The sequence below is a fragment of the Aspergillus saccharolyticus genome (genome assembly GCF_003184585.1).
Source record: "Aspergillus saccharolyticus JOP 1030-1 unplaced genomic scaffold BP01scaffold_37, whole genome shotgun sequence".
Taxonomy (NCBI): domain Eukaryota; kingdom Fungi; phylum Ascomycota; class Eurotiomycetes; order Eurotiales; family Aspergillaceae; genus Aspergillus; species Aspergillus saccharolyticus.
The window spans coordinates 66,271-88,245 of record NW_020290647.1 but is presented as its reverse complement, the minus strand read 5'-3'; the positions used below and the strand labels follow the sequence as shown (position 1 = coordinate 88,245).

The 21,975-nt window shown below is 35.7% G+C and overlaps 4 protein-coding genes across 4 annotated transcripts; 2 read left to right on the top strand and 2 right to left on the bottom strand.

Annotated features, from left to right (window-relative positions):
• Positions 1-870: 870 nt before the first annotated feature.
• BP01DRAFT_418126 (uncharacterized protein) lies at positions 871-3,720 on the top strand. Its single transcript, XM_025579304.1, has 5 exons — positions 871-1,295; positions 1,346-1,447; positions 1,524-1,655; positions 1,708-1,915; positions 1,990-3,720. Exons 1-5 carry the CDS (start codon positions 1,065-1,067, stop codon positions 3,270-3,272), a joined length of 1,956 nt encoding a protein of 651 aa, XP_025428147.1. The 5' UTR covers positions 871-1,064; the 3' UTR covers positions 3,273-3,720.
• Positions 3,721-3,953: 233 nt separating this feature from the next.
• Positions 3,954-7,270, bottom strand: BP01DRAFT_359602 (DDHD family phospholipase; the record flags this gene model as incomplete). Its single annotated transcript, XM_025575722.1, has 4 exons — positions 7,161-7,270; positions 6,096-7,089; positions 5,335-6,040; positions 3,954-5,181 (listed from the first exon to the last, which is right to left on the bottom strand). The coding sequence occupies exons 2-4, from the start codon at positions 6,844-6,846 to the stop codon at positions 3,954-3,956; spliced, it is 2,685 nt and encodes an 894-aa protein (XP_025428146.1). The 5' UTR covers positions 6,847-7,089; positions 7,161-7,270.
• A 68-nt stretch (positions 7,271-7,338) lies between these two features.
• Positions 7,339-9,999, top strand: sac6 (fimbrin; the record flags this gene model as incomplete). The annotated part of the gene is made up of 7 exons (XM_025576503.1): positions 7,339-7,347; positions 7,547-7,556; positions 7,730-7,793; positions 7,845-8,055; positions 8,108-8,793; positions 8,921-9,903; positions 9,965-9,999. The coding sequence occupies 7 exons, from the start codon at positions 7,339-7,341 to the stop codon at positions 9,997-9,999; spliced, it is 1,998 nt and encodes a 665-aa protein (XP_025428145.1).
• A 1,185-nt stretch (positions 10,000-11,184) lies between these two features.
• Positions 11,185-12,276, bottom strand: BP01DRAFT_303810 (RNA-binding protein; the record flags this gene model as incomplete). The annotated part of the gene is made up of 5 exons (XM_025572136.1): positions 11,185-11,237; positions 11,290-11,665; positions 11,718-11,817; positions 11,868-11,924; positions 12,194-12,276. 5 exons carry the CDS (start codon positions 12,274-12,276, stop codon positions 11,185-11,187), a joined length of 669 nt encoding a protein of 222 aa, XP_025428144.1.
• Positions 12,277-21,975: the final 9,699 nt, after the last annotated feature.

Genomic DNA, 21,975 nt, shown 5'->3' with positions numbered 1-21,975 from the left:
TCATTGATTGATGGAGCTCAACAATAGCTTTCAAATTCAGTTCATCTATATCATCCGCAATCAGAATCACAACTGCGCATACTAACCTGCTCCTGGCTTCGTATTGTTGGTGCCCTCTTGGCTACTTATCCCTCCTGAAGACATTATCGCCGCTAGCAGGTCAACTTGAACTACAAAGTGCACGCACAGTACCACAAAAATATCGAGGTCTATACAAATAACCAATGCACTACCACTTATGCCCATGCACTTTCAAGCGTTTATGTTAGACGTTTGCAACTTCTTATCAGACCCCAATCAATCTCAATGATTCGGCACCCCATAGGCCGGCAGCAATGGACTGTATCCTAGATGGTCTCAATTCGTCCCAGTCCAATCTGCAAGCATCCATCGGTGTACTGAGATCGGGTAGTAGTAGAGCGTGGAGAGAATTGTTTCTACAACAGCACGAGGCTGCAGTGCTCACAAGTCGTTATTGATTAAGTACACATGTGTACTGACTAGTTGTCACACTTCATATATGTTTGATACCGCCTTGATACATGCTTCCCTCCTCATAAGGATATGACTACGCAGACTTGGAAAACAACAAATATCATTGATCGTGGCTTGTTAACAGCCTCTGTCTATCCTTATGCACAAATAAGGCGCACAATTGAGTTCCAGTAGCTTATTGCTACGAAACAATATCTCTTGAAAATTTGCTGATTATGTTGAAGACGATTTGGACAAATATGCTGCTAGTAAAGTACAGTACATTGTCACAGACTAGTGCCAGGCACAAAGCATCTCACGGCGGCAAAGCACATGATGTGTGATGAGACGCCCCATCGGAGTACTGGGGCTACTAGGACTGCTAGAAGTCCTTTGCGGGGAGCCCTGCTGAAAAACTACTTTCCATAGGATTATTATCTGCGTATCGGTGCATTTCTCCTTACATATTTCGTGGTCACTAAAGTTGTTCCATGCTATAACTATATTGAGTTTCCGACAATTCCATGAAACCGTTTCTTTCTGTTTTCTAGGTCTCTCAGTTTACCCCCTTCTGATACGGTAGTCCTTCCATGTCAGAGGATGCGAAGTTCCACGATAACTCGATTTGGAATGCTAATCGACATAGGCTTGACAAGTATCACAACGAAAAATCCTACACTGGTCTGGAGTATGACATGGGGTCGATCTCCTTTGATTCAAGTGAAAACGTGGGTGACAACCACGACCTCCAGTCTGCACGCGAACCGATGCCGACTGATCTGACGACTCCCTTTGCGGGACTATCCCAGCCCCAACTTGAAGTATGATTCTTGAATGGCAAGGCTGGACTCTATACTGAAGCCAGTGGCAGATACATACTGCGGATGCAGGGGTTGACAAAATCGAAACAAGCTCGGATGAAGATGACCCACCGCAGTCCGTGATACATGCTCCTGCGGGCTTTGGTGACTTTGTAAGTGAACAAGATGCAATTTAGCAATTCCTTCAAGCCGTGCAACAGTTCAATCACTAGTAGCTAATGGAAGGAGGGGGCGAATGGAAAGCTTAATGGACAAGTGCCCTTTGCCGGCGCGCTTGCACCATCGAATGCTATCAAGTCACATACATCGCATATAGCAGCGCAGTTCCCCACGGGTCATGATTCTGCAACAGCGGTAGTGGTAAATCCCTACTTCTTCACCATCTTTCGCCTCACGTAATGACAAGTGCTAGGTTGGGTCGAATAATACAGTATCACCACCTCCATTAAGTACCTCGATTGAATCTGCGAGAGAGTGGTCCGAACGCCCAACTCCTCGGGCACATACAAGGCAGGAGTTTGATAATCCTACTATAGAGTTAAACTCCAGGACTGCTGATGGCAGAGAGCATGCTGTTTCTCAGGGGGAAACGCCATGGATCTTGATGTCCAGTATGGAAGGTGAGTCACCCCCTTCAAGCACTGGTCGAGAAGGTTATCCAGGATGCGATGCTTCCAGTAACCTAGAACTAAAGGTTTCAAGCATTTTAATGAGGAACTAGAGATCGACGCCTTGAAAGCAGCCCTCGCGGAGTGCTGGGCTCTATGCAATTCGCTGGCCACTCTCAGTTGTCTATATGGAGAACGGCAAGGATCTCAGATCAATGTTCAAGACGAGGCTTGGAAATTATGCTGGCGCCTATGCCAGGAACTATATGTCAACCAGAAGGATCCTGACTCATCAAAGGTCAATATTACCCTTGATATTTGTCACGCCTTCTGTCAATCGCTGTTTGAAGCTCGCGAGAAAGAAAATGAGATGGCGGATTCGGTTCTCCGCGTCAGTTTTGAGCTTAATAATCATCTTTTCAATACGCACGATCGGAACCTACCGGAAGCGTTTGGGGAAAGAACTCTCGACTTCTACATCACATTGTGTCATCGTCTAATGAAGCAGAAGAGCTTCGTGTCTGAGACAGAAACTCCACTGCGTGCGTGCTGGTCATTTGCAGAAATGCTGTTTACTATGCGTCAAAGTCAGAGGGGAAACAAGAGGCCGGATGAGGACTTGCTCGGATCAGCGGTTCAGGCTTGTTGGGACCTCTGCGATGTTTTCCGGGAAGGTTGGACACAGCGGAGCCATCGAAGCTCCGATCGTGGAACACCGCGGCCCAGCCAAGCAACATTTCAGCAGGTCATAGAGAAGGTCAATGGGCCTCAATATATTGACTGTGAGATTTCGAGGCAATTGAGAAATCCCGAAACACCTACTACAGTCTTCGATGACACTGCAACTATGTCACCAGATGAAGCACCTATGCAGAATATCTTCGTCTTGGGCCAGGACCCAGGCCAAGCATCACACGCTGCTTGGTCCTCAAATTCATCAGCTGTTTCGGGACAATCACGATCATCAGAGCAAAGCTCGTCTGCTAAGACTATAACTACCACCTTGTCGGGAGGCTTGAATCTAGTGTTTGTCAAGATATTGGTTACGAAGGCTGCGATGAACAGTGGGTATCAGCGTTCTGGGACGCAAAGTTTCTCGTCATTCGTCAAATCACTTTCCTCTGACGCCTTTGGATCTCTTTCGTGGCAAATATCACTTCTGAAGAATTATAAAAGGTTGGTAGCGCTTGACCCCATTTTTCAAGCTGCTAGTTATCAGGCACGGGCAAGTGCCATTGATGTAGCGCAAGCCGTTCGACTCATTGCGCACGGAGGGCAACACCCGTGGTTACTGGATCTTTACCGCCTGGTTTTCGGATTCCAGACAGATGAGGCTATAAGCCGGAAGGAGATGGTACTTCAAGTATAAATCATTTGCGACGTTCACGACTTCCCGCGGTAGATGGCCTTTCCTCAAGTGTGCGTCGCACGTAATCAAGATACAGGGGACAACATCAGCTACAACTTAGGTTCGTGATCAGTCTTAGTTGTATGAAGGCAGGGCCTTGATCATGGCAATGGGCTCGATGGCAAACCCGGTACTTTTGAATATAGGCAATGGGAAAAGCTGGCTCATGCGATCGTGTGTCTGTCAAAATGTTCCTGTGATGCCTGCCTAGAACGAGACTATCGCCCGTCATGCATACTGAGGGAGTTTAGTGGTAAGATAAATCATGATAATGGCTATGATGTCCGAGCACGCAGCAAGTGCTGCAACAAGCACGGCTGTTCTAGAGGTTTATGAAAATCTTTACTGTGTACCTTGCATGCATAGATTGTTTTCTTGCAATAGGTATTTAGATATGACAAGCTCGCCGAGTCTTTAATCCTCGCCGTCCATTCTGCAGATTAGGGCCGACCCTGAAGCCCCGATGATTTTTCTCTCTTACACAGCATTTGAGAAAGCATGAAATGACTCACATCCTCGTCCGCCCAGTAGCTCAGATGGCTGGCAATACTAGCAATCATAGATATGTCAAATGCACCTCTGATTATACAGTCAGCGGCATGTCTCATAAAGATTCCAGAGATGACTGAAGGTGTACTGAACTTACTCCTGTATGCTATAATCGACACGTCCATTGGCGTTCAGAGCTCTCACTTTTGCGTCTTCCAGTAAGATCCTTTTCGAGCTACTGTCTGCCTCACTGGCCCTAGTGACATTGTTTGCCTGTGGATTCTGCCTCTCTGAAGCACTGTGCCTGTGAACTGTTCCATATAGTGTTTCCAAATCAGGATCAAGGAGTGTGGGGCGGCGAATTTCGTCCTCACCCAACGCATAAAAACCTGCAACTGAGGATCGATTCTCAGCATTTTGATTAGTAGCATTGGATGGTGAAGGACTAGAAGTATCCTCGGGACTCAGTCCCAGACTGCGGTTGAGCAGACTGCTAGCGACACCTGAAGTGAAGTTTGTCCAAAGAGAGCCCACGCTCTGACCGACACGACTACCAATCATCGAGAGAGACTGGCCAGATGTTGCCCACAGACTTTTTTTTACCGATGGTAAAGGCTGTGGTTTCAACGACGACAACGCAGGAGATATCAGAGGCTCTAAACGATAGCTCACAGGGTCAGAGGGATGGAAGATATTGTAAAGCTGCTCACATTTTGGAGATGAAACAGATGGCCCCTTCTGAGCGGTCGCTGTACTTGGCGAATGTTGGGCAGAAGACCTTTGATGAGAGCCATGTTGTGAAAGCAACTCCGGGGAATTCTTTTTTTGTTCTGAGAGGGCCAATGCGTTGACTAAACCCTTGTCCCTCGTCTGCCGCCCAGCTATGGTCTTTCCCTTCAGCATTTGGAACAATGCTACAGGGGATCCTAGACAGAAAAGGTCCTGACAATTGAAATCCAATGAAAAACTGCGACTAAACTCTGCTTGGCTGTCCTCATGGATAGAGGCAGCCGCATGATTGCTATCATGGGGTTCATGACACAGTATATCGAACAGGATTGCACTGCCAAGCGAATGACCGCAGAGACTTACCGAGCCCTTGAAGGATGGGTTTCTCTCCTTAAAAAGCCGCAGGATCCTATTACATTCCCCTTTCACTATGTGAGAAATTTGTTCACAATACGCGCTCTGGTAAAGCAGGACATCCATGGCTAGATCGGAAATGAGATTTCGAACAGCAGGCACATTGTCGAGCGTAATATCAGATAGGGTAGGGTATGCTTGTATTTCATCTTCGGGAGCTTCCGCATCGGCTAGGTCAAGTTCCTTACGACTTTGTTCCATTCGCTGATAAGGAAAGTCGAGCATATGCCTCCAACACCTAAAGTTTTGCTCAACAAACACGCGGCATAGGCGTTAGCACTAGACCTTAGAAGGCTTGGATTGTTTTATGTATGATTGGTAGTGTCCAGAGGGAAGTGTTGCGTGGGCCCGGGATGAAGAGAGGGACGAGGGGGGGGCGCAAGCGACTCACACAGGCAAGACCTGGATACGGCAATTTTCATGTTTATCATCGAATTGCGAGTTGAAGGCCTGGAGGTCGGGCGACGCTCGGTAAACACTTTTCATAGTCTTCCGTAGAACATTGACGTCATGTATGAAATTGACACTTTCTAAGCGTAGCCCAAGTCGTTGCCCAATCCCATGAGTGACTAGAACCAGATGATCAATCTCTCGATCTCTATCTTCAATGGAATCCTTCGATGCCTCCATTTCTTTTTGTTCTTGTGTGCGCACTCGCTCTTCCAGATCGGCAATTTCTGAGCCGTGAGCTGCCCTAGTAAACTCTTCAATCGGACGCGTTCTTTCGGAATAAAATGGACCGTGGGCATTTGCAGTTCCAGGCGATGCTGTTGAGCCCATCGATTCGAAGTCTTTACCGAGCTCTCCAGTCAATTCAGTGCGATATTTGAGGCCTTGGTCTGACTTCTTCTGCGGTATACCAGATCTGGAAGGATCTGTGGGCTTCTTCGCATCGCTGAAACCTCGTACCAATCTCGTACCTGCAACAGCACCCAGCTTCTGGTATACGGTCGTGCTGACCCTGGACATGAAATCATCACTCGTGAGCAGTGCAGTGGATGAATCTTGATATGTGACTATCTTGCTCATATAGGCGCCGAACAGTCGATAATGCCTTAATTCAGTGCCCATTCCAGAAAAAGAATGAGGACTAAAATCTGCCCGTGATAACATGAGTAACTCTACATTTCGGCTGGGAGCTTCCTCACTTACCTGCGTGGTTATACGCCTTCGACAAACCAGCTGGTGTAGATTGACTATTACCCAAGCAACGCCAGGGTTTCAATTTTAGATATCCCTCCTCAAGCTGGGTTGCCAAATTCTCTTCGCATGGTTTCAGAGTAGATCCTTCCTGAAAGAACCAGGTCCCGCGGCGTACTTCATAGACGGGACCTAACCAGTATGTTGGTGCCAGCTCCCTCTGCTCCACATTGACTTCAAACAAGAAATCCTCATTCACAGAAACCTTGGTCGGGGTGCGTGACTGGTCAATGCCTCCTTGCTCATAGTGTGAATTCTGACTTTCACCCTCAACCATCGATAATTCTTGAAAAGCTAATTCAATTGCTTGAGAGTCTCTATTTGAGAACTGCACCAACTTCTTGGGGGGAGATAGCTTGGTATCTTCTTGATTTCGAGGACTAGCAGATAATTCCGGCTTCCTTTTCGGCGAATCTACTGCATAAAACCACTTCACATTCAAAGGAGGGCAGTCTTCAGGGTACCGGTGGGAGCCAAGCCTGTACCTGTGCGTCACAGTATGATCTTGTCCTTGTGTTTGCTTCAGGGCATTTTGGATATCGTTTGTTTTGTCGGATGTAGACAAGGGTGTTGAACTTCTCGGGGTACTCCAAGGCGAAATTGCCCCTAGAAAGGAACCCCGTTGGCTATCTTTTGGCATGAAGCTCACGAGAGCTCGAGGTTTTGTGTTAAAAGCTAATGCGCCTATGTCAGATAAGCCCATGGAAAGGCAAGAGTAGACGAAGGTCCAAAGTTCCAGACACGTGGGAGCTGTTGACGGGTTGAGTGGTACTCGTGGTTGCAAAGAAGACGGGTCATTCGTGCTTTCGACTTCGTCGCGCTGTCAAGGGTAGGTCTAAGAATCGGTATCCTGTCTGCGCAGGCAGCGAGCTATGGCAAGTGAACACCTGAACAGGAGAATGCTAATCTGTAGGTAATACGACGTGCAGGTCAGCGACTAACAATCCTGAATGGAATCATGATTAGAACTATCGAATGTCCATAATTCAGATGGCATGGCAGACAGCTCAGGCTTACACATTCACCTACTCCGTACGGAGTACTCTGTAGTTATCTGCTTTGAAGTTGGGCCCGTCACGTAAGTCGCAGCGGCATGAACAGGCAGCAGTCGCCGGCAGCGACCGGCAGCTACCACCCACACAACTTACGTCATTAATCGATACATGGTCGATTTATAGAGTACATGATTGATGTCATGGTTTATGTATGTTCAGGTACCGTCATAACTTTCAGTCACACTAAAGAACGTCCTCTGCAGTCAGGGAGACAATCTATACTACTAAATTTACGAAGGGCTTCTAGGCTGACTGTTTCTAAGCATTTTACGTGTGATGCCCAGTGTTGGGATATGTTAGTCGACCCATCCATCGTTCCTAACCCCACCTTGCTGTTCTAGTCATTAGGTTTCTACTAGTAAGTATTGACCAGACGGCAACCAGCCCCACGAACTCTCCTCCGTTTATCACAGCAGTTGCTTCCGCTCCCCAGCAGAGTAACCGAGACGTTGATGCTCACTTGGCCACCTGCTGACAATTTCGCAAGGCAAAATATTCCCGGTTATTAACCTTACATATGTTTCGCTTTAGATACCGATTTTGCTGATCTCAAGGAACAGGAGAAAGAGAAGATGAACGTGCTCAAACTACAGAGGTCAGCATGATTACCACGAGACTTGCCTCTGCAGGACTAACCATGATTCAGGAAGTATCCGCAATTCGAGCAAGCGGAAATCTTCTCTCTTCACGATGCATTTCGAAAGCTTGATGTTGAAGACAGAGGATACCTGGATGAGGCCACTGCGATTAAGGCAACTCAAATGATGGAGCAGAAGCCTTACGATGTTGTGCGCCAAGCTTTGAAAGAGGTTGAACTGGACAGTTCCCGCCGCGTCGAACTGGAGGATTATGTAGATGTTAGTATCCCAGAAAGCTTGCTTCTCGTCACTGCTAACGTATGTCCGGCAGCTCATCTCGAGAGTTCGCTTCTCTTCCGCGCAGAATCAAGCTGGAGGTCAAGGGTCTGCAGCAGTGATTCCTGGAAACATCACTGGAAAGCCCCGCCACGTATCCAAGGGAAGTCTGGGTGGTAAAATCCATGTACAAGGCTCCTCTGCGAATGTGACGCATACTATAAACGAAGATGAAAGAACCGAGTTCACCAGGCATATCAATGCTGTCCTTGCAGGAGACCCGGATATCGGCAACTCTCTACCATTTCCCACAGATACCTTTGAGATGTTCGACAAATGCAAAGATGGCCTAGTGCTAGCAAAGCTCATCAACGACAGTGTTCCAGACACGATCGACGAGCGCGTCCTTAACAAGCCTGGGAAGAGGATCAAGGAACTGAATGCTTTCCACATGACCGAGAATAACAATATTGTGATAAACTCGGCCAAGGGAATAGGATGTTCAGTGGTTAACATAGGCAGTGGCGACATTATCGAAGTTCGCGAGCATCTCATTCTAGGTCTCATATGGCAGATTATCCGCCGAGGACTTCTGGGCAAGATTGACATCAAACTTCATCCGGAGCTTTACCGGCTGCTTGAGGAAGATGAAACATTGGAGCAATTTCTTCGCCTTCCGCCGGAGCAGATCTTGCTGCGTTGGTTCAATTATCATTTGAAGAATGCAAAGTGGGATAGAAGGTACGAAAAATCCCCTTTGTAGATCTGTATTTATAACTTTCTCCTCTCTTTACGGCCGAAGCAGATGATGTACATTGCTAGAGGGACAAAGGGTGATTCAAGTGGAATTATAACTAACCGTGGATAGAGTCACGAACTTCTCAGGTGATGTGAAAGACGGGGAGAACTACACCATACTTCTGAATCAGTTGGCACCAGAGACTTGTTCAAGGGATCCTCTTCAGGTTCGGGACGTGCTTCAGCGCGCTGAACATGTCTTGTCGAATGCGGAAAAACTCGACTGTCGAAAGTTCCTGACCCCGTCTTCGTTAGTGGCAGGAAATCCGAAGCTCAATCTTGCATTCGTGGCAAACCTGTTCAATACTATTCCTGGTCTCGACCCGATCACCGAGGAAGAAAAGCTCGAGGTTGAAGACTTCGATGCTGAAGGTGAACGAGAAGCCAGAGTTTTCACACTCTGGCTGAACTCTCTGGATGTAAAGCCTGCAGTCAATTCCTTATTTGACGATCTCCGCGATGGCACCATCCTGCTGCAAGCGTACGATAAGATTATAACTGGCATTGTCAACTGGAAACATGTGAACAAGCCCTCAGTCTCCGGTGGAGAAATGATGCGCTTCAAGGCAGTGGAAAACACAAATTATGCAATCGAGCTTGGAAAACATATTGGATTCTCCCTTGTAGGTGTGCAGGGAGCTGATATCACAGATGGCCAGAGGACTCTTACATTGGGGTTAGTCTGGCAATTGATGCGCAAAGATATCACAATTACCCTCTCTAGCCTAGCGCAACGCATGGGCAAGCGGGAAATGACCGATGCGGAAATGATTAAGTGGGCAAATGACATGTCTCGCAGAGGAGGAAAAACTACGGCAATTCGGAACTTCAAGGACCCTTCTATTGGATCTGGACTCTTCCTACTTGATGTTCTCAATGGCATGAAGAGCAGTTATGTGGACTATGAGCTCGTGACGCCAGGTCGAAATGAGGAGGAGGCTTACGCAAATGCTAAGCTAAGTATCAGCATAGCACGCAAACTCGGGGCGACAATCTGGCTAGTACCTGAAGACATTTGTCAAGTTCGGTCTCGCCTGGTGACCACGTTCATTGGTAAGTCTATCTCAACTAAATCAATCATAGTGAAGCATTAGGTTACTGATTGGAGCTGCAGGTTCACTCATGGCCACATACGAGAAGATGCAATGATTGATCATCACCCTGTCTGTCAGGACTTGTTACGGCAGATGACCATTCCATGTCATCACAATTGAAATTGCAAATTTGAAATTCTTTTTCGTTAAGTCAACCTTGAACATAATTTTCCTGGTAGGCCATTTGGTCTACTGTGTAGATTAGAACTTCTCCGCATGCTGTTGTTCATGGAGACTCCTATCATTGTAGCTCTGTCGGTAGTGTCGTGCGTGGACTGACTTTTACTTACCGAAGGTTTCAGTGTCTAGTCAAGGACGTCATAACTGGGCAATAGGCCCGCGATTTACATAAAACGGAATGGGTATCAGATAGGCACATGGCCAGCGTTCCAACGTGTTGCGATGTTGGCGCTGGTCGCTTATTGCAAAGAAACTGAACATACGGATGCGGATGGATATTTGAAAAGCAAGATACAACTGCAATATTTATGTACAAGATCACATACACAGCATTGCTGGAATTTTGAAGCATGCTAAAGGTGGTATCTTACCCATTCTCCACTATACTCGCTGCAAATCGGATTCGGACGTCTCGTATACGGGCTACGGCTACTACAACAGGCCGTTTCGCAGGAGGTGGATGATCGCGGAAATCGGCTGAACGAGCATGACGAGGAATGAGGGATGATACACCGAATGGAATTATCTTGCGGGTTGGGACGAATGACGGGCCGCCATTTATCGTTGAGATGATTAAGGACGACAAAGACTGGCGATTTATCAAGATAGAAAAGGGGCTCGCTCGACGTTCGTTCGGCAATGTTTCGAGCTGCTGACCACAATGAATAACAATAAAAAATGACAAACCATCTAGGCCACACCGTCCCTCACCCACCTAGCAGGCCAGCTTCTTTGCTTCAGCGCTGCATTCTTGAATAAACCCAAAGGGACGGATGGGCAAATTGGACGATGGAAGAGAGTACCAAGGAGCACGTAGCAGAAATTGGGACATGGAAAGCAAGGGGGTGGGGATGGGGATAAGTAGGCACGATAACTCGGAATAAGGCTCAAAAGCTTAAGCAGCACTCTGAGCAGCTTCAAGGGAGGTAAGAAAATCGAAGCTGATTACCAGTGGTATATTCCAGAGCAAGGAGGACAGCGAAATGTTCGAGGGCGAGAAGATACCTTGAGTAGAACCTGGTATACGACCTCATGCTCCAGCGAGTCAAGCAGGAGCTATTTACTCGGCTGTATCAAGCTCGTCGTGGGCTGAACTAAGAGGATCTAACGGGGCTGATTGACATTCGTCAACATCTTAGTAGTGTAAGGATGCTGAAGGGCTAACCTTTTCTTTCCTCCCCATTTGGTCCATTCTCGCGTTCATCGTCATTTTGTTCGCGCTCATCATCGCGACGTTCCCGATCTTCTTTGACATCACGGTCTCTCTCATCCGGACTACGGGAACGGTCGCGTGAGCGTTCATGTTCACGATCACGTCTGTCATAATCGCGATCCCGACGGTCGTAGTCGCGGTCCCTACGGTCGTAGTCACGCTCATGGCGGTCATACTCCCGATCATATCTTTCATCTCTGCGGGGGGAGTAGTCGCCACGGCTGCGTCGAGGAGAAGGAGAGCGGCCACGTCGAGGAGGGGTACGATCACGCCGGCGGTCACGTCCGGAATCGAAGCGCCAGGAGGCAGACGGAGGAGTCCGGGCCCACTTGAACCAGTTAGCAAGATGTTCTCTAGGTGATGACAGCCAGATGACTGACCTCAATCTTCAACAAGTCGTCACGACCGATACGCTTATTGTGCATCTCATGATAGGCATCATCCGCGTCGCGGCGACTCTCATACTCCACGAAGGCAAAACTATCTCAATCAGCAAATGAGAAAGGTTACGTTGGATACTCTCAACGTACAGTCTGCTTGAGGGGGTGCGCGGTGCCGGAATGTCGCAGCGGACGAGACGGCCATATCTGGAGATAGTGTCAGAAACAACGGAAGTTTAAGTGTCCATTAGGATGAAAATTCGACAGAGGGGTAAGCGTGATAACGACGAGCGTGGCGAAAGGTTCCGCTTTTAAGAACCCTCGAAGAGAGCTAAGGAGAAAAATTGATTATCGAAAACAGGAGAAAGTGGAAAGCTTCGTCGGCGAAACCGCGAGACTCCGTCGAGGATTATCGTGTTTGTGGAAACGAGTCGTTGACTATGGTAGCGAGCAGGTAATCGACGAGCGGCACGTACCGTTCGAATTCGTAGGCAAGATCGCGAGCTCGAGTCCCGTGGCCGAAGCCGGTGACATAAAGGGTTGTTCCAGGACGAGACATTCTACGTGCGTGGCGTAGAGGCTTTGCTGTGAGTAGGAACAAGGGTTGTTGAATGCTTGGAAGACGAAGTTCCGAAGATTGGTTGGGATGCTGCAGAATGATTAAGCATGTCTCCTACAGGTGCGTACAAATACCATTACTGACATTCTTAATAAGCAGATCCATGCCTAACTAATCACTAAGCCACCCGCTAGCTAATGTAATCCACATGCGAATGGGCCGCACAAGCGAGTGGGCCGGCCTTGTATTGCATATAAATAGCCTTCTTTTCATCTTGTATATCTTAATAGATGTCTGAATAAGTACTTTTTAAACTAAGGAAATACATAGAGAAATACTAAAAGAATAATCTATTCTAATTAAGGATCTTTTAGAGATTTATATATAATATTATATATATATGTTATCTTTAATATCTAATTATATAGTATATTTTATATTATTTTAGTAAATTGTCAAAGTCATCTGTAGGGATGTTCCTTATGGAGTCATTATGATCATGAAGTTGTTGATTCTCAGGATCCTGAGACAGGACGAACTAGCTAAGATCCGCCTAAGGCGGAACAATGGGGCAGAATCCTTAATACCATCTTCTACTATTATATATGCTGGCCTTTTTCATAATAATATTCTTATTATATATATAAATAGAAATATAAAGTATAGTCTAAGATATTAAGTAATTAATAATACTAATATTTTTTATAGTTATTAATCTTTTTATTACTAGTAATATCTAATATATATATCTACTAATTATCTTTAGATCTATATCCAGACTAATAGATTAAATACTTCAGAACAGGTTTTTAATACTAATCTTTATAGATAAGATACTTATTAATAATTACTCCAACTATATAGTAATTAGTTATAAGGGCTAAGATGGTGAAATAGCGTGATGAACGAATAGCCTTGCGAGGCCAAAGGTGCCAGTTGATTGCCTTAAGGTGTTGTTACTAATCTGCCTAATCCGTGAGTCACCCGCCCCCTAAATGGGAGGTCGCGACTTACTTGCTTATCTGTCACGTGATTGGTGCCTGAGGCCTACTATATAGATTTCCCTTCGCGAGTAGTTGCGAAGGTTGGAAGGGTTGGTTTAGCCCTTACATTAGTTTAACTAGAAATCTCATATCTTCTATATAGAGTAGTTTAGAAAGAATATAACTAAATAGATTAATATTAGTAGTAGACTCCAGCTAAGTAATAGATATTACTAGATAGATACTCTAGAATAACAGCAGCTTTAGTTAATAAATATAACATCTAACTACTTTAAGAATCTTAAAAAAACTAATAAATTAAGAGATAAGCTTCTTCTTAGTATCTTTAATATAAATAAAGAGTATAGTATAGTTTTAATATAGATATAGATATATCTTATTATTAATATTGAAAAATAAAAGCTTATACTAAGTATTATAGTACTTCTTTATTCTAATAAATATAAATTATGTTACGGGACGGATGGATCGTACTGATCAAAATGTGCCTTTGAACAAGAAGAAATAGCTGAAGAGCTATTTTATCTGTTTATACAAAATTCTTTTAGGTGTATGCGAACTAAGCTAGCACTAGTTTAACATATAGTATATAAGACCTTAGATACTAACTAGTATCTAAAGCTGAGCTCTATATTAGAGTCTTGATTTTATAATAGAAGCTCTTCTCTTCTTTCTTATCTCTCTTTATGATTTATATTTATATAATTAGTAGTACAGGTTCAGAGTAATAGTTCTATAGTTTAGTTTTCTTTCTAGATAGTATTATAGCTGATTAGTAGAAGTATAAGTATAAATAGGGCCTATTTTATTTACTATTATTCCCTTTATTATATAATTCTTCTTAATCTAGTAAATCTAATAGTTCTCTAATAAATAGAACTTTCTTTATATAGCTTATATAACTAGTTCTAGGGATATAGTTAGACTTAGTTATTAGCTTTATATAGAATATATAAAGTATTATATAAAAAGATTATCTCCTCTCTAAGTTAGTTCTTTTTTTTTTTTTTTTTCCTAAGTATCTTCTCTTTCTTTTTAGTTTATTTTTTTTATTTATATAAATTACTGTTATTTTCTTCTTCTACTATATAATATCTTCTCTTCCTAATTCTAGAGCTAATAAATCTAATTAATTAAATAATTCTCTTAGTTCTATTTATTATAATTTTTCTTAAACTTCTACTTCTATCTCTAATTATAATTTACTCTTTATTTCTATATATTATTTAACTATTTATAATACTTATACTAGTAATTTCTAAGTATTAGATTATTATATAATTATTAGTATATAGAAATAAGACTTTACTCTAACTTTATTATATTTAGAACTAGTAGTATATTTAGTACTTTTCTTATTATAAATTTAAAATAAAAGCTAAAACTCTTACTATTACTTAGATAAGATAATCTAGTATTTCTATATAAAAAGCTAATATTATTAGATATATACTAGATACTTCTCTTATATTAATAGTCTTCTAATTATATCTTATAGTTTAGTTATATTATATTACTATAAATATAATAATTAAATAAAATTTTAATAAACTATTTAATTATCTAGATAATAGAGAAGTACTTATACTAGATATAAATTTAAGAATTATAGTATTTATTATAGATATTATAATCTAGATAAGTCTAAGTATAAGTCTATAGCTATTATTACTCTTTTTTATAATATTATTAAAGAGTTAACTAACTAAATATAATATATAATAGAATTTAGTTTAGTAGTAACTAGTTTCTTTTATTAGATTAAGTAAAGCTTTCTTTAATTAATTTAGAAAAATAAAAGATCTCTTAATTTTTTTTCTTTTCTTCTTCTTTTCTTTTTATTTTTCTTTCTTTTAGTTTATAGAATTAAAACTAAAGAAGAGTTATTAGTAAGTACTAATTTTTTTTTATTATTATTTATTATTATTTCTTTCTTTTCTCTTTTTTTCTTTTAGCTATTATTTATATAATATTAGTTAGAGTTTAGTAGAGTCTATAGCTACTATCTTATAGCAGCTTCTATATTATTAAGTACTAAGACTGGTTTCTAGATTAATTCTATATAGTCTTTCTATTTAACTAGATACTATAGTTAATTCTTTTAGTCTCTTATAATATTTTATTTATTAAGAATCTCTTTAACTTTATACTCTTCTTCTTTATCAACTATTATAAATAATAATTATATATCTTCTTATAGCTATAAGAGTAGTATATTATTAGTTATAGAATAAAGTAGATTAATATAGAAAATAGAATAGATTTCTTTTAGAATATTAAATTATATAGTATATAATTCTATTTTTTCTAAAATAGTATATTTTATATTCTTTTAGTCCAGCTTTTTGCTTAGATAGTTTATCTAAATATTTTATAGATTTAGTTATACTTAGTTACTCTTCTAGTATAAAGAAGTAGATTAGTAGGATTTATTAGTCTATCTCTCTATAATCTACTAAGTATAGATAATAGTATCTTAGGCCTAGTCTAGAGTATTATATATCTTTTATATAATTATATCTCCTTATTAGATAGGGCTAGAGAAGACTATTTCTAGATCTATATTATATATAGTCTTTTAGTATATTATACTTAACTTATATCTATAGCTTAAGAAAAATAATAAGAATCTAGTAACTATATTTATATAGCTATTAATTACTAGTTTAGTTAAAGATAATAATTTAATCTAATTCTTTTAGTTATAATCTATATAAACTCTTAGATAGGTCTTAACTATACTATTTATATATTCTATTACTCTATTAGTTTAAGAATAATAAGCTATAGATAGCTGTCTATTAATTTCTAGTAGATTATATATTCTTTTCTATATCTAGCTAGTAAACTAGATATCTTAATCTAATACTAAGATTCTTAGTAGTCTATATTATCTAAGAAATATTTTAAGTAGTATCTTAATTATAGCTTCTATAATAATCTTCTTTATTATATAGAGTATTATTTCTTTTATTAGTCTATTTATAATTATAAGAAGATTTATATATAACTTACTATTAGATAAATTAATAATAAAATCTATAATTAGCTCTTATTATAGTTAGTCTAGTATTAATAGTAGTTTTAATAATCTATACTTTAATTCTCTCTATAATTTTATTTAACTATAAATATTATAATTTTAGATATATCTTCTTATATCTTAAGATATATTAGACTAGAAGTATACTCTACTAAGAAAAAGATAGATCTATTCTTAGTCTAGATATTCTATAGTTAGAGGGTTATAATCACTTTAAATAAATTTTATATAAAGTAATTTATAATTAGAGATTTATTATCTTTTTCTAAAATATATCTAAGCCTCTTCTATTAAATATTTACTTAGAGAGATCTTTAACTTTAGCTAAGATAGAAATTTCTATATTTTCTCTTATATAAGTTTTATTAGAATTTAATAGTCTATATCTACTACTAGAGTATAATTCTAGCTACTCTTAGATTTATTTTCTAGTTCTAGTATTTTTATTTTAATCTATAGTATCTACTCTAGAGAATCTCTATTTAACTCTATTCTATATTCTTATAGCTATACTAGGATTATAATAAGTAGACTAGTTCTAGATTTTAGATCCTCTTCTAGTATTTTATTAAAGATCTAGATTATATAGAATAATACTCTAGAATCTTATTTACTAGATATATTCTATTTCTAGTATAATAGAGTATTTATTTATTTATTTTCTATTCTTTTCTAATAAACTAGTTTAAAGTTAAATCTACTTAGAATTAGATTTTATTATATATATTTCTTTATAAGTTTATATAGTTCAAATAAGTACTTTAGATTTTTATAATTAGTTATTATTATAAACTCTAGTACTAAGTATAACTTAGTATTCTAGACTTCTAGATATTATATAACTACTAGTAGTTTCTTATTATAGATCTTATAGTTATACTCAGCTGAAATATTTTATTTTAAGAAGTAAATATAAAAATATATATCTTTTTTCTTATTTATCTAAAAAAGAGTTTTTTCTATATTATAGCTAGATAAGTCTATTTCTACTACTATTATATATTTTAGATTAAAAGAATAGAGGACTAGTCTAGTTATAAATTTTCTTTTTAGAGTCTAAAAACTTATCTTATATTCTAAAATCTAGAGAAATAGTTAATTCTTCTTAATTAAATTAATAAAAGATTATATAATTATTAAAAATCTAGAAATAAACTTTTAGTAAAAGTTTATAAATTCTAGAAAACTCTATATTATTTTAATTAACTTAGAGTTCTCTTAGAAAATAATTATTTTAATCTTCTTAGAGTCTATTTTAATCTCTTCTTCTACTTATATAATAAATCTAAGATAAAGGGTTTTTTTCTATTTAAACTTATATTTCTTAATATTAAGAAATAGTTCTACTTTTTTTAGTTTTTATAGTATTTTCTATATATATTTATAGTACTTCTTGATATCTCTATTTATATAAATTAGTATATTATTAATATAAACTAAGTAGAACTTATTAAAATATTTATATAGTATCTAGTTAATATATTTCTAAAAGATACTTAGTATATTTACTAATCTAAAAGAGATTACTAGCTATTTATATAATCTATATCTTATATAAAAGACTATTATTTATTCTTAATTCTTTATAATATAAATTTTATAAAAAGTAGATAATATATCTAGTTTAGTAAATTATTTTATCTTTCTAATTTAATTTAGTATTTTATAAATTAGAAGTAATAGATAATAATTCTTCTTAATAATTATATTAAATACTTAGTAATCTATATAAAATCTTAGTTCTTCTTCTAATTTCTATATAAATAGTACTAAGACTACTACTAGTAAGTAGCTAATCTATATAAAGTTCTTTTTTAGTAGTTTAGTTAGTTTAGACTATAGAATTATTAACTCTTCTTAGAATATATTATAGAAAAGATTCTATAATATTTCTAGTTTCTTTCTATTCTATTATATAAGCTTAATCTTATAATTAATATTCTTTTCTCTATATAGAGATAGTTTCTCTATATTCTTTAGCTAAAAAAGAGATAAAAAGACTTTATAGTATTCTAGAAGTATTATATAAGAATTAACTATCTTCTTAATTTAGAGTATTTTCTAGATATCTACTAGTAAGATTATAAATACTTTTATATTCTTTTTAGATCTTTTTTATAAGTAGCTTCTAAGTCTTATCTTAGTAATTAGCTAGATTCTTAGCTTTATATACTATAAATATAGTAGATCTCTTAATCTTATTTTTATTATATATAGAAATAGTTTTCCTTATTCTAGTTCTAAGATTTTATTATAATAGAATAGTCAGCTTTTTTCTAGAATTAAGTTATATCTAAGATTATTAGATATTATATAGAAATATACTTTCTTCTCTATATAAGATCTAATATCTATTCTTACTTATATAGTAGAGTAGATTAGTATTTTATTACTAGAGATCTCTTATATTAGCCTTAGAGTAATACTAGTAATTAATAGATTATTTACTTAGGTAAATATTTTACTTATAATACTATAGATTAGATATTCTAAGTTAATAAGTATATAAGAATTTACTATAAGATTTAGAATTACTTTTATTAAAAAGAAATATATAACTATATATTTCTTTTTAAAACTTTTCTAATTTTTTCTAGTTTTATCTAGTAATTCTTATCTAGATATATAACTTTATATAAAATTTTTTTTTCTTAAGTCTAAGTTCTTATCTAAGATATATTATTATTCTTATTTATAAAGTATAGATATAACAGCTGCTATACTTATTAGTTATATAATAGATTTAAGAGGATATTAATAGATAAGATATTTATTCTATTTATATTAAAAATAATACTCTACTTTATATCTTTTCTATATTTTACTAGATATTACGTATTAGGCTTATTTCTAGTAACTATTATTAATTATATAGAGGTTATATTTTCTTTATTATATAGTAGCTATTTAAGTAGATTCCTACTCTATTAGTTTAGGACTTAGTTTCTAGTATACTAGTATAGTCTTAGTATAACTTTCTTTAGATAAAAAGAATACTCTATTTAGATTATAATTTATATAGTATAATTAATTATAGTAGTCTTTATATATAGACTCTTAGAGAATTCTAATTAGTCTCTTAATAAATCTCTAATTTATAGTAGTATTTAGTATAGTCTTTTTTTACTTATCTAATTAGTTATATTCCCTTATCTATAGTAGAGTTTTATTAAAATTATTTAGAAATTCTTTTAGTTCTATTTTTTTTTATTTTATAGTATTTACTCTATTAAGAACTTTTTATTATATATTAAAGTCTTTAAAAATCTTATCTATTATTAATATTAGATCTTTAAGTTGTATTATTTTAATATTCTAGAATTTAATCTAAGAAAGTACCTATTATACTACTTATTTATATAGTTAACTATAAATATAGAAGACTTATTCTAGTCTAGTAGAATAATAGTTTCTATTAATTATAAGCTTTATATATATATTTAATTTAAATAGTTTATAATTATACTTATCTTCTCTACTAAATAATTCTATTTTAGAATACTAAGAGTAAAGTCTAAAATATAATTTATATAGTTATAATAAGAGATTCTCTTCTTATTTACTATTAATAGTAGAGATTATACTATAGTTCTATAATTTATTTATTTATTCTTTAAAGACTATTTTCTATTTTACTATTTCTATATAAAGACTAATCAGCTCCTATAGAAGAAGCTGTGTATTGTTAAGAATAGATATAGATACTATAGTTAGCTATAATTCTTCCGAATCTATTTATTCTATTATTCTAGTAGTTCTTTTCTATATTTTTATTCTAATTATATACCTAGTCGGACTCTGTCTAGGACTTTTTAAGAAGCTATTTTAATATTATAGAATAAATAGATTATACTAATTAAAATATATCTTTAAATAAGAAGAAATAGCTAAAGAGCTATTTTATCTATTTATACAAAATTCTTTTAGATGTGTGCAAACTAAGCTAGTGCTAGTTTAGTGTATAGTATGCGAGGCCTCAGGCACCAACTGGTGCCTGAAGCTGAGCTCTATATCAGGGCCTTGGTCCCATAACAAATTATAGTACTTCTTTTATATTAAAATAATAGAAAAAGTCCTAAGTATTAATACTATTATTATTAGTCTAAGTATTATAAATATTATATATATTAGTATATCTAGGAATAATAACCTTTATATAGAAGTATTAAGATTCTAAGATTAGTATTACTAAATATTTAATCTTTCTTAGAACTAACTTTACTAAGTACTATAGATAATAAAGAATAATACTAAATATTAATTTATAGAGTATTTTATTTAGAGATAATAATATAGATAAATTAATAATTAAAATAATAGAAGAAATAAATATAGACTATTAACTAGTATAATATCTAGTTTATATAACTTTATATTAAAGTATAGTCTTAATAACTTAAATAATCTATTTACTTTGACTATTTATCTAAAAATAGATAATAGTAGAATAGTACTATTTTATCTTTATCTTAGAAAATAGATTTTTCTAAAATACTAATATAAATTAAGAGTCTTTATCTAAGATAAAGTAATAGAGAATTCTCTAGTTATAAATCTAGAAATATCTAATAACTATAAGTTTCTATTAATTAGTTTTTTATTTAGTATTACCTAGGATTAGTTCTATATACTTAGTAAATTTATTAATTAAGATAAGGAGTTAATTATATATAGAAGTCTTTAGTAAATCTATAATAAAGTCTATTATGAAAATATAGAATAATATTAATATAGAGATTAGTTAGAGTATTCTATATAATTAGTATCTAGAAACTATATTCTATCTATAAATAGAATAGTAATGAATATAGTTCTTTAGTAGTTTTTTATCTTTGTATATAGCTAAATTATAAAGTTCTAGAAGATATTTATTAATATTAATATTAATATATTCTTATTTATTATAAATAATATAGAAAATTTTAGATAAGATAAAATATAAGATATATATCTGGAATTCTTCTATAGTAAGAAATTTATTATTCTTAATAGTAGAATTAGAGATTATCTTAGAATTAGAATAGATAATATATTTAATTATATAGAGAAGATTTTTATATATAAAATATAATAAATAAATATCTAGGTCAGAATATAGAATATTAATAATTTTAGAAGTATTTAAATTAGTCTAGTAGCTATTAATTATTTATTATTTATAATTATAATCTAGCTTAATTATATACATATTTATAGTAAAAGTATTAACTAGTATATCTTTAAGATTAAGATCTTATTATTTAGAAGTATAAAGAATATCTTTTTATAATAGATAAGATAATATATTAGTAATAGTATTAGTATTTCTAGATTAATAATAAATAAGAATATTGAATTATTAGATATATTAACTTACTCTGGCTAGTCTTAGATTTGATTATTTAATAGTAATAGTATTAGATAATATCTATTTAGAGATACTAACTATACTTATATGGTTAGTATAGATAATAGATAATTTAGTAGATATTTATATTAAATAATAGAGTTTTTATAAACTTTAGATAAGATAAGAGACTTCTAGCTTAGTTAATTAATAGTTTTATTTAGTAGAGATTAGTATTCTACTTAAGAATAAGACTAGTCGAACCTAATTATATATAGATAGTTTAGATAGATTATTTAGAGTAGTTTTAGATATTTTACTATTCT